The 12,696-nt window shown below is 48.0% G+C and overlaps 1 protein-coding gene across 2 annotated transcripts in view; it reads left to right on the top strand.

The window, feature by feature from the left end:
* The first annotated feature begins 7,479 nt into the window (after positions 1 to 7,479).
* PTPN1 (protein tyrosine phosphatase non-receptor type 1) overlaps positions 7,480 to 12,696 on the top strand; it is a 62,505-nt gene continuing 57,288 nt past the window's right edge. For both annotated transcript variants that reach the window (XM_065922168.1, XM_065922169.1), the window contains exon 1: positions 7,480 to 7,705. In XM_065922168.1, coding sequence (XP_065778240.1) covers positions 7,643 to 7,705 — 63 coding nt within the window. In that variant the 5' untranslated portion in view covers positions 7,480 to 7,642. The remainder of the gene's footprint in view (positions 7,706 to 12,696) is intronic.

The raw sequence follows: 12,696 nt of genomic DNA on the forward strand, positions 1-12,696 counted from the left end.
TCTCCTCCACCCCTGTATCTTGCCCTTGTCTGCACAGTTCAAGTTGGAACTCACTGCATCCTGCATTCCAGGCAGAGGGATGAAGTAAAAAGCGAAAGAAAGAACTTACCTGTCCCCCTGCCCAGTACTACTTAGGCCTTTGAGGGCACGATTTAGAAGTGGACCATATCACTAGCACTCACATCCTATTGGCCAGCATGTAGTCACAGGGCAGAGCTACCTGCAAGGGAACACGGGAAATGCAGTCTTTAGATGGGCAGCCATTGCCAAGTACAATCCTGTTTCTATGAAAGAAGAAGAGAATGAATGCTGGGAACGGTTAGTATCTAACCCCCAACTTAAGATGACCTTGTAGCAGTGAACAACACTTTAGTGAAGCCTTGAGTGGAACAGGTGGGAATTATCTGCAGAAAAGGAAAACATAAAATGAAATTGTGAGCACATAGTTTCTAGAGGCCACGTACCTGCATCCTACTTTCGCTCATGCTGGTCTCCTTCCTCCTTCCTCTCCAGCCTGTGACCGTGTTGTGGGAGCCAGTCTACCTGCCATGGAGGGGGCCTTCCTGCCTCTCCCTCTAGACTTTGGACCCTTTCTCTCCCTTGCCTACCCCAGATGTGGGCAGTGGCAAGATCCTGGCCCTTCGAAGGAAAGCTCCACCCACCATTCCCCATGGCTCAGGTGAGGATAGCAAAAGAGTTGTGAACGCATTTCCCCAAGTCTGGGTCTCTCTGCTCAGTCACTCCAAGTGTGGGACCTCCCCACAGGTCTCCCTCCAGCACAAGGAGAGAAAGTTCAGGCCAGCCCCTCCCTCTCTGCAGCCAGTTCTCAAATGGAAGACTATTTCCATCTTCAAACACAAAAACTGCTGAAGCAAAGACTTAATAAAAAGACCTCAGCCTGGGGCCCTGCGCGGCTGCACAGGTCACAGGGTGTGCGTTCAGCCACTCAGTCGTGTCTGACTCTTTGCAATCCCATGGGCTGGAGCCCACCAGGCTCCTCTGAAAAGGGGTTTCCCAGGCAAGAACACCGGAGTGGGTTGCCATTTCCTCCTCCAGGGGATCTTCCTGACCCAGTGGTTGAACCTGCGTCTCTTGTGTCTCCTGCATTGGCAGGCAGGTTCTTTGCCCCTGAGCCACCAGATTAGAGACACACCCACAAAGCCAGCCCTCCTCACCTCCAGCAGCATGCCAAAAATTAGAGATGTAAAATAGGAGGTGGCAACATGAAAACATCTGGAGGCAGGTGGTAGCTTTTTTCACTCAGCAACCTACGCAATCGCAATAATAACAGCCATATTTATGGAGTCCTGGCCCTGAACTAGTGACAAGGCTCAGACACCAACTCATTCAACTGTCACATCCCTGTCTTAACGTAAAAGACGGAACACTGACAGAGAGGGTGAGTAACCTGTCCAAGGGCACATAAGCCCAAGTCAGCCAGATTACAGAATCTCCACCCAGAACCACCATAGTGGGGCGGCCTCTGGAAACCTTCTTTTGCTGAAAGCATGGGGCCAGGTCTAGTTTCCATCCTTGAGTCAAACTTCCCTGATCGAAGGTTCTCTGCTTCAATCACCACCCCCCACCCTCCTTTCTCAGAAGACACGTGATTCCCCTAGTTCCCCTGAGTGCCTGCCCCTCCAGTCCCTGGGAACTCACCCTTGCAAGAGAGGCAGCTCCAGATTAGATTTATGTATTTATTTTTGTTTTTATTTTTAACAGCTTGGAGTCAAGTCTGAAATATTTTGTGGGGGTGGGGGGAGGGGTGATGGGAGAGTCTTCACAAGAATGGTTAAGGTCCCGGGAGGAGGTGAGGGAGGAGCTTCTGGGCTGCTAACCTTTCTGTGAGTTCTGAAACAGTGCAGAACTCAAATGTAGTCCTAGAATTTCAGAATTAGAAACAGCATCTAGAGCTGAGCTGGGTTCAAATCCTGGCATCACCATTTCTTAGCCGTGTGACTACAAGCAAGCTGTGAAACTTTCTGTGCTTCAGTTCAAATGTGGGATAATAATAGTAGTAGCTTCACCATGCTGTTGTGATAATTATTATCACTATTATCATGTGTCCATGGTTTATTATTAAGCCTTCCCTGTTGGCTCAGATGGTAAAGAATCTTCCTGTAATGCAGGAGACCTGGGGTGGAGCCCTGGGTCAGGAAGATCCCCTGGAGAAGGGAATGGTTACCCACTCCATTATTCTTGACTGAAGAATCCCATGGACAGAGGAGCCTGGTGGGCTACAGCCCATGGGGTCAGACATGACTTAGCATGCACACATGGCTATTATTTGTTAAGAGCTCATGGGAGTTCTTGGAGAGACAGTGACTGAGAGCACAGATGCTAAAATCAGATTGCCTCTTATCTAAATCCTACTTCCATACTTATAGCTGTGTGACCTTGGTTAAGAAATTGACCTTTCTGGGCCTCAGCTTACTTCTTTGCCAATATTTCCCTTAGACAAAGCGACTGGTTTAGAGATGGCATGTGAGACTCAAGTGGACCAATGAGATTCAAGGCCAAGACTGGTACCCGGGACCACAGCGGAAGAAACGCACTATTTCTGCCGGGGTCGCCAAGTTGGCGAGGAGTGAGGCTGGAGCTGCCGGGGCCGTCCTGGGTACCTGGCGAGGAGGGTGAAGCTACACGGACGGAAGCACTGAGACAGCAGGGGTGGGAGAGAGCCGCAGTGACAAGGTCTGAGCCCCCGGCCGCGGCTGTGCCTGGAGCGAGCCACCTTTGGACTTCCCAGTTTCCGGAGCCAGTGAATTCCCCACTTTGTGAAAGCTACTTTCAGCTGAGCGTCTCTCGCTGGAAAGCATCCAGGCTGACACTAGAAGGTTGAGCAACTTGCCCAAAGCCTGAAAGGTAGCAAGCAGCAGACCTAGGGTTTAGAAGCTTCTAACCCACTGCATTCAGACCAACATTCTATATTGGGTTATTCACTGATTTCACCTCTTTTTACCCATTTTCTCATCACAAAATGGAATAACACCAGACTTTCGGGACTGTTGGAAAGCATAAGATGCAAGATCAGAACTTCCCCGGCCGTCAGTGGTTAAGACGCCACACTTCCTCTGCAGGGGTGCAGGTTCAATCCCTGGTCAGGGAACTAAGATGCTATGTGCCACACAGCCAAAAAAACAACTCTATTTTTTTTTTTTTTAAGAAAAAGCCAAAATAAACTATTTTTTAAAAATAAAATAAATTGCAACATCACACCTAGCATGTCTGTAACCCATGGCTGAAGCTCTCTCTATGCATCCAGTTTCCGTGCTGTGGGCCTGGGTTTTGTCCCGAGTCAGTTATCCCATCTCAGGGATGCATGTGGCTGTCACCGAATTGGTCAACCGGCCCAGGTGCCCAAACCTCTTCAGGACAGCAGCTGTGAATCTCGGAGGGAAGGGCCACGTCCCTTCTCGGCTGTGTGTCCTCACTGGCAGACAGAAGGAGCTGGGGGGCCCTGAGGACCCTAGAGGTCCGAGTCGATGAGGTAGAAAAAAGCCCTGTTATCTTGATTTCTGGAACCTTCTTGTGGGCCTTGTGGGTCTTGTGGGCCCATCTGGGAACGACCTGTAGGTCAAGGCAGACAGCACTGAAGCAGATCGACTTTTGTCTTTTTTCTTCATGGAGTTTACACGCAGTGGTAGACGGGAACATGTAGAAAAATGTATGACGTTGACACCACATGGTAACAGTAGGGAGAAAATATGTCCTCAAGGGCCTGATAAGTGCTAAGAAGAAACAGGGATTCGGAGCACTGTTTACTCGGGGGCATCAGAAGGGGCCTCTCTGAGGAAGCAACATAGCATCGGAGACTAGTTTGACCTCTCCCTGAATCCCAAGCTCCTAACACTGGTCTGTCTCCCAGAAAAAAAGACCAGGATGGATTTTACCAGGAAACTTGCTGACACTGCTACGTCAGGATTCAATGATGTGTCCGAGGCTTGGTAAACAGCCATCCTTCTCTACTGACAACTCTTTAGGACATTTTTAAAAGTTTAATGGGTCATTGATTTCCTCCATTAGCTAAATCTGTGAAGGAAAGACCCGGGAAATCGCGTGAGACCATCCCTTAGGCAGGCCTGCCAGGAAAAGGTTTTAGCTATCATGACATATGGTCATTTGTTTATTTTCTAACCGGTCATCACTAAAAGATTCCCCAACATCACCATCACATCTCTAGGGGATAGCAAGGCTTGGCTAGTTCTAGGTCAGGCCTTGGCAGGGAACTGGCAGAGTGTTATGGACAAGAGCCAAGCCTCAGAGAGCCGCAGAAGATTCCAGCACCTGGAGTCTCTCCTCCCAACCCAATATCAGGGGCTTGAGACACGGCCCAAGAGGTCGAGGTCCCCACCCTCATGGAATGCTTTAGTGGGGGGGGGGGGGCAGGAAAAGGAAACAAGCCAACAAATAAAGAGGGGGATTTTACAGAGAGATGAACTCTGCGATGCAAAAAAAATGAAAAAATACAAGGTCACTATTAGAGAGTGACTGGGGTCTATTTTAGAGAGGGTGGTTATAGACCTGTCTGCAGAGGACATTTTACCTGGAATTTAAAGGGTGAGAAGAATTGCAAGAAGATTCGGGCAGCAGGAAAAGCTGGTGCAAAGGTCCTGAGGTTCAAACTCATTCTGTGAATCAGAGAATTGGACTAGAGTACAAAAAAAGGAGAGAGCTTGGCAAAATGGACCAACGTTAGGACTTATTTGGGTTTCATTCTAATAAGGATGGGTGGGTAACTACTGGAGGATTTTACATATAAGTTTTCATGATCTAAAAGTTAAGAGCATCTTCTGGCTGCTATGTGAAGAATGGATATAATAGTGACTAGCTGAAATCTGAAATGAGAAGTTTCATTCAGGACCAATATTGTGACAAAGTTTTACCCTCGGCCATTGTGGTAGGTTGAGTGGGGGGCCTCAAAAAGATATACCTGAGTCCTATCCCCAAGAACGTAGAATGTAACCTTATTCAGAAAAAGAGTCTTTGCAGATGCAATTAATTCAAGGATCTCAACATGAGATCATCTTGGATCACCTGGCCATGCAAAGTCACCCTGCATTAGAGTAGGTCTTAGACCCAACAACAGATACTCTTCAAAGAGTAAGGCAGAGGGAGACTAGACAGCCGGAAGAGGAGACAGAGAAGAAAACTGAGTAAAGACAAGACAGAGACCAGATTTATGCTGCCACAAGCTGAGGAACGATTGAACCCACCAGGAGCTGGAAGAAGCAAAGAAAGATTCTCCCCTAGAGATTTCAGAGGGAGTGTGGCCCTGTCAACACGTTGACTTCAGACGTCTGGCCTCCAGAACTGTTCAAAAATTTTATTTCTGCTGCTTTAAGCCAACAAGTTTCTGGCAATTTGCTAGGGTCACCCTAGGTAACTAATACACCCACTAAACACACAGACCCTGCACCCCGCCACACTCCTTCACCAGGATCCCGAGCACAGCGCTGGCTCCACTCGAAAGCCGCTCCCGTCACTGGGTGGCACTCCCTGAAGGCAGGAGGGCCACTTGGGCTCCATATGGGCATTTGATTTATTTACTTACTTAGCTCAGCCCATGTGAGAGGAATGAACCAGCCCTGTTCTCTGTTCCCTTCAAGGAGCTCTTCTGTGAGTTCCAGACAAACTAGCACTTAAAGAAACAAGGGCAGGAAGAGTTCATGGACCTGGAGAGTCAAATAGCTAAGACTTAGATTAGACAACTGCCAAGTGTGGGGTTCCCAAACTTTTCACTTGAAGGGACATCTTTTGTTAATTTCCCCCTCCATGAAATAGTTTCTAAAGACATTGCTTACCAAACCAATTGCATTTACTCAATAATAATTTACCTCCCATTTGTTATTATTTGATGGAATATAAATAATAATGGGGGCTCATATTTATTGATCCACCCACTAGACTAAAAGAGCTGTGCGGTGTGTGCTGAGTTGCTTCAGTTGTGTCTGACTTTTCGAGACCCCATGGACCACACCCTGCCAGGCTCCTGTGTCCATGGGATTTTCCTGGCAAGAACACTGGAGTGGGTTGCCACGCCCTCCTCCAGGGGATCCTCCCCACCCAGGGATGCAACGCCACTCTCCTGTGTCTCCTGCACTGCAGGCAGATTCTTTACCGCTAAGCCACCAGGGAAGACCCCAAAACACTATACATATTCTTTCAATCTTCACACCACCCTATGAGGTGGGTACTTTTATTATCTTCACTTTACAAAGGGGGGAACAGAGGCAGAGAGCGGTTGGTTAGGTAATTTGCCCAAGGTTGCACAGTTAGTATTATATTTAATAGAACTGCAATTTGGACTTAGGCAGCCTGGCTCCAAAGGGTGTTCTCGCCTGGAGACTGGGTTAGAATCCTGGTTTCCATACCCATATGCAAAGGTACATTGGCCAAGTGATTTTGCCTCCCACAGCCTCGGTTTCCTCATCTATAAAATGAGAATAATAAAAGTGCCTATATTGTAGGGTGGTTGTAGAGATTAAATGAGAAAATGTACTTGAAGTGCCAGGCACAGTGCCCACCTAAGCACTCAACGAATGAGCTGGAATTCAACACAACTCTTGGGGAGGCTTGAGATGGGAACAGTGAAGAGAGATGATTCCTTCCTGTAGGGTCTCTGACCCCACGAAGTTCACAAAATCTAAATAAGGTTCCAGAGCCAAAGGTAGATGGCTTATAGTAGAACCTGCGGGAAAGCAACTTGACCAGCCCTTTTCACGTGCGCTTCAAGGACCACAGGTACAGAATTAGCTGGGTTGCCGGGTGAAAAATACACATTCCTGTATCCGAATCTTTTGGAGGTCGGCCCGGAAACCTGCCATTATTCAACACTATTGCACCGTGGAATGTGTGCTACACTGAGTCCAGTCTGAGCAGGACTTCCTTGCTATTTTGGGAAATATTGAAAATCATTTCAAGATCCCAATCCATTCATTTTCGCAGCGTCCAGGAGACTCCAAAACGGAAAGTACATTCAGAGAATAGCGGGGCCTTTCCCAACAGTCCGGTAAACCATGAAGCGCTAAGTTTCAAGAAACCAGGGCGGACATCGGGGCAGAGAAGGGAGCCTGGAAGGGGAGCACGTAACGCCCCCTCGCTCCCCGCGCCTCCTCCAGCTTTGAGCCCTGAGACCTAGGCCCTGGCGCTGCAGAAAAGAAGCATGACTGCTTCAAGGTCACTCGAACCCAACGCTCCGCGTCACGGCCTGCGCTCAAGACGCGTGGGCGGGGTGGGGGGAGGCATGCAAACCCACGCGCCGTGGGCGGGGCGCCAGGGGTCGCCTAGGCAACGGGCGCGCGCCACGCCCAAGCCCGGAGTCCGGGAAAAGAGGGGGGAACGCGCGCGGCAAGATGTCTGCCAGGCCCCGCCCCCGGCCCCGCCCCGCGGAAGTGCTCGCCGACACCTACGAGCGCTGATTGGCCCTCCTGACTGTGGGGCGGAGCTCGCGGCAGCGCGGTGCGTACTTCCGGCTGCCGGGTTGACATGAAGAAGCGGCGGCGGCGGCGGCGGCTGAGGCGGCGGTAGCGGCGGAGCCGAGGCTTGCTGGGGGACTCGGGGCGGCGAGCGCGACGCGGCCTAGAGCGGCAGACGGCGCAGCGGGGCCGAGGGAGAGGCGCGGCAGCCGCCCCGGCCCGTCATGGAGATGGAGAAGGAGTTCGAGCAGATCGACAGAGCTGGGAGCTGGGCGGCCATTTACCAGGTGCGGGAGCGCCCCGGAGCGCTGCAGGCCCTTCCTGAGGCCTCGAGAGCCTTCCCCTCACACACGCCGCCCCGGGCCCCGGTCTCCCTGTGCGTCCCGCCCTCCGCCTCGGCCACCGCTGCTTGAGGACGCGATCGGACGGCGGCCGCGGCCGGTGCCCTGTGTCTTTGTCCCCTGGGCGGGCCTGCGTCTCTCCCGGGACTCGCAGCCCCCCGCTGACCCCCCACCTTCCTCAGGTCCTTTAGCCCCGGCTGACCGACCTCGCGAGCCTGGAAGCCGCCGGCCTCCGCTCTCGGCGCGAAGCCTCGCACCCCGACCCCGCCCCCCTGCCCGGCCACTCTTTGTCCCCTGGGGTGGTGGGCAGAACGCCCCCCGCCCCCACTTCCCTTCCTAGACCGGACCACCGCGGACTGTCTTCCTTTGTCTCCCCGGGGGGAGAGGAGGACTCCCGCCCTGCCTCTTTTACATTTCCTCTCCCCTTAGTCGTCGTGCTGCGTCGAGTCCCAAGGATGACAGTCCCTTCCCCTTTCCTGTTCATTCATTTGATGGATCTGCATCGGCGTGCCTCTTACCGTGCTAGGCACTGCGGAGGCGCTGGAAGTAGTGTTTGCTGAACGAGACCCGCGAGATCCTATCCAGCCCGGGAGCTTAGAGTCGAACGGGGGCAGTCAAACACGTGAGCAGATCATTTCAAGTGGTGACAGGGGCTACGAAAAAAACCAAAATATCAGCGGATCGAGAGTGACTTCAGGGGAGAGGGGCTGTCTCAGGAAGGGGATCAGGGAAGACCTGTCAGAGGAAGAGGCATTTGCTCTGTGAGCTCAGCCCTGAGAATATCAGACTCAAGCGCTTTCCAGCCAGGAGGCCTGTAGCACCCACTCCACTGGGGCCAGAAGGTTACCCCGTGTCAGGCAGGCAGCGAGGGGGGTGGGGGTAGGTTAACGTTTTTAACTCTCCCGAAAACAGTATATTTTTCTCCGGCGAGCATCTGACCCTTCGGTCAGGGTGGAGATGATGTTTTCGCAGTCCTCGTCTCCTTGTGGGCTATGGTGGTTCATGAATAAAAACTTAGGGAGGTGGGGTTTCTCCCATATATCCGCATCATCAGCTAGAAAAGATGAAGAGGTCTGCTTTCAGGAGCAGCGAAATCCTGTGAGGAAAATGTCATTGCGGGGGTTGTGAGGATTAACCAAAAAAACCACACTGGGTGTTTTAAATAAGCGATGTGCAAATAGAGAGGTGTTGTTACTTGTGTAAAGCGAGAAGACTGTCTTCGGCTTATAGGCTCAAAAGGCAAATTGTGAGACCCATCAGCTGGTAGTATTAACATCTATTTTGAGCTCCACTTAAAAAGGAAAAAAAGCTTTAAGCACTTCTTTGGTATGCTTGACTAACAAAAGCCTTTTTTTGGCAGGCTTGGTTTCATGTGGATTTGCATCAAGCTTATTTGACAGGATTATTTTTACTTGCACTGTAATGTATATTAGCTTCTGATAGACTAATGTTTATACCCACTCTAATCTGTATAAGTACGGTCGATCAATATATAAAATTTGTATTCCATGTCTAGTCTCTCTGAGTGAATTGAATGAATTCCACAAGTGACTTTGAGAATGTGTAGACAAGTTTTTTGCATCAGATTTAATACAGTAGAGTAAAGTGGTTTGAAATGAAAAAATTCTTGGTCTGAAGTGTTGAAGTTGATTATGATGTACCCCGTCTCAAGTAGGGGTGGCCTCCAGGAGGTTTGGGGGAAAATCTTTTATATGGAAACTGACTCAGTTGGCAGCAACAAATTCATATTGTAAAAAGCCTTTGGTTGAATTTGATGTTTTAGGGCAGAGTGAGAGACCTGTCACCCAAGCATTATTAAAACTGTTAAGCAAGCCACTAGCGTGGAGCATGGTCTTCAATTGAACTTCCCTCGTTCCTAAGTTTGTCTACCACCTTGAAGTCCCATGAGTTATGTGTTGAGATTTCTCTAGACTCGTAATGGATTGCCACATTTCTGGAGGTGGTTTCTTTTATCTTAGAGAATTATCCACTCAGGCTTTCTCACCTTTGCAGTACAGATATTTCTCTCTTACAAAATCGAAATTAGAAGTTCTTTTCCTTCTTAACGTTAAAAGTGTTAACAGCCAACTGTGGCATTTTAAAACTATAGAATTCAAATGACCTTGAGTTTAAAGTGGCAGATTTTCCAAAGTATGTGTCAATTTACTGAAACCATTATTTTTCAGAAATTCAAAGAAATGTGTTTATGGTTGGTAGAAAATGGAAGTTAAAAATATTTTCTGGCATGTCACAAGGAAGGCAACTTTCTACCAAGCCACTTTGAGCTTGCTTAGTCTATTGTGATTTAAAAAATAATACGTAATTTTTGTAAACAAAGCAGTGCAGTTATTTCTCACTATACTAACTTCTAACGAACAAAAAGATGTAAAAACTCAGAAACAGTGGGAAAAGAACACAGGATGAAGTAGACTCTTACATGCTGAGGAATGTGGCAGCTTAGAAAACACATGTTTCAAGCGAAGATTCTCTGTCGATTTGATAAAGTGAGTATAACTGCTTTTAGTCGTTAATGCTAACAAATAGCATAGACATTGATAAGCATTTAGGTCTATAAAAAGCTCTGAAAGCATGTGCAGGTGGCTTTAAAAATTGTTTTCTATCATTTAAATGATTGTATGTCTGGTTTGAAAAGTGGAAGTAATACATAGCGGGCCTTGAGTGCTCAAGAGAGAAGAGATAGGGGAAAGGGATTGGTTTTGGAGCTAGAATGAGAGAAGAGTGGGCTTGAATGAATCAAAATAGGAAAAACTGCGCGTTTGTAATTTAAAGTTGGGGTCAGGTGTTTTCACTATTTCTCTCATCTTTAATTCTTTGATTCTCTGACACTGTTCACTACGTCTCAGTATGAATGATTTGATTGTCTCAGATAAAAGAGATTGCAACAACAGCTTGTGACTCGAAGGCAAGATTTATTCTGTGTTAGAGGCAGGCTTTGTAAAATAGGCCACTCTCCCAATTGACATTTGTTTTTATAGCTGCTTTCATTGTGAAATACGACTTAAAGCCTGACTGTGTTAAAACCATGTTGTAACAATAGTCCACTAAAATTCCTTACTGTTCTACACTTCTTGTGTTGTTATAGTCTAAGGCGAATATTAAAATTTCCTAATAATTTTTATATAAATACTATGCGCTTCAGAGAAAAACTATGTTTTGTACAGAGGAAGAGATCTATACACTATGACTCACTTCACTTAAAAAAAAAATAAGACAAACGGAAATGACATGGAGAGCTTGGGAAGCCCTAGTCATCTTGAGTGACCCATTAGATCTAAATGTTCTCTTGTAGCCCTGGTTTGAGTGCACTAAATTTAGGTGTCTGATCCCCACTTTGGAAATGTGCAAAGACACTTGTAATTGTCTGGACTCCTCTTAGATTAATAGGGGGTACAAGTAGAAATAGTGAAAGGAGGAGTGTTTTGCTGTCATTATTTGTTTGACATCACTGTTGTATTTATAGGAATACTTTGGTTCTTTTGGAAATACATCATAAATCGTACCAGATGGTTCTAAAAAGTCAGCTGGCAGATAACATGTGTATACATGCACGCACACGTATGTGCTTAGTCGTGTCCAACTCTGTGTGACCCCATGGACTGTATCCCGCCAATATAGTGGTAATGCAAGTGATTTTCAGTTCTCTACCATTGGGCTCCAAAGTCCCTCCAGTGCATTTTGCATTTTAGCACAAATAGCTCTCCCAAATCTATTTTTTAAAAATTCTGGTATTGAGTAATGTAATTAATGTATATTGAATTTCATGATAAATCTTTAAATTTCCTGTAGGGGTTTTTTCATTCTCTAAACTGCTGAAATAACTGTGTCTGCCCCATGGCGCCTTTTTTCTGTTTTTTCTGTTTTTCTGTTTTCTTTTTTTCTGTCTGTTTTCTGATCATTTGGTTGCAGAATCCTTTTAGCAGTTTTGGTCTAATGCTGTGCTCTTAATGGCATGTATTTTTCATCAGCCTACCTGATGGGGTGTGAGTTTTGCACAAGCTGGCATCCGTCCCTACAGTGTTTATGTTAATTCGTTCATGGTAACCAGCTGATACTGACTGCAAAGAGGCTGGGCATGTTCCCTTGTACTGCCCCTGCTCGGGAACAATAGGAAGTCCAGCTGGGTCATTGTGTCCAAGACAGTGCAGTTTGGTACCAGTCATTTGGTGCACGTTTTGAATATCCAGGAATGCTGGGAACTTTGCAGGGGTTCTTGATTTCCTCTGCCACATCTCACTGCCCGGTCACCATGACATGCTTCCTACCATCCCAGTGGTCTCAGTTCTCAAATTTTACCTATGCTGCTACCTTATCTTGTTTCACATGACAGAAATTAGTGAAACGAGAAACATAATAATCAGGTCCCTCAACAATCTCTCCACATCTTCCCCCGCCCTACCAGACGTATTCTTCACATTATCTCTAGAGTAATTGTGTTAAAAACAGACCTGAGCCTGTCTCTCCTCTGTTTACTTCTCCGCTGTCGTTTATCTGTGAGGTCCAAACTCCTTGGCGTGGCAGCCAGGCTCCCAGCCTTCCCCTCTCTCCCATGTACCTTTTATTCTAGCCACCCTGGAAGGTGCAGTCTTCTCCAGACTCTCCCTTCTCTCTCTCGTTCCTCTGTCCCTTGGCTCAGCACTCTGTTTAGGCTGCCAACCCCTTTCTGGCTTAGACGCGTGCCCCTCACACTAGATTTTGGCCTTCTCACTTGCCGTGTCCACACACCTTCACACCCATCTCTTTCAAAGCCGTGGGCTCTCATGGGAGTGGTTTCTTCGCATCTGGGAGCATCTCCTGTAGAGTCGAGCTGTGGAAGTCGGCTCTTCATCTTTCTCGTTCATCTAGGTGTGTTTTGCCCTGGCCACAGGTGCCTTAAGAAATGCTGGGGTCGGATTGACTGTCAGCACTTGGCTCTGGGC

This window comes from Muntiacus reevesi, chromosome 2 (genome assembly GCF_963930625.1).
Source record: "Muntiacus reevesi chromosome 2, mMunRee1.1, whole genome shotgun sequence".
NCBI lineage: Eukaryota > Metazoa > Chordata > Mammalia > Artiodactyla > Cervidae > Muntiacus > Muntiacus reevesi.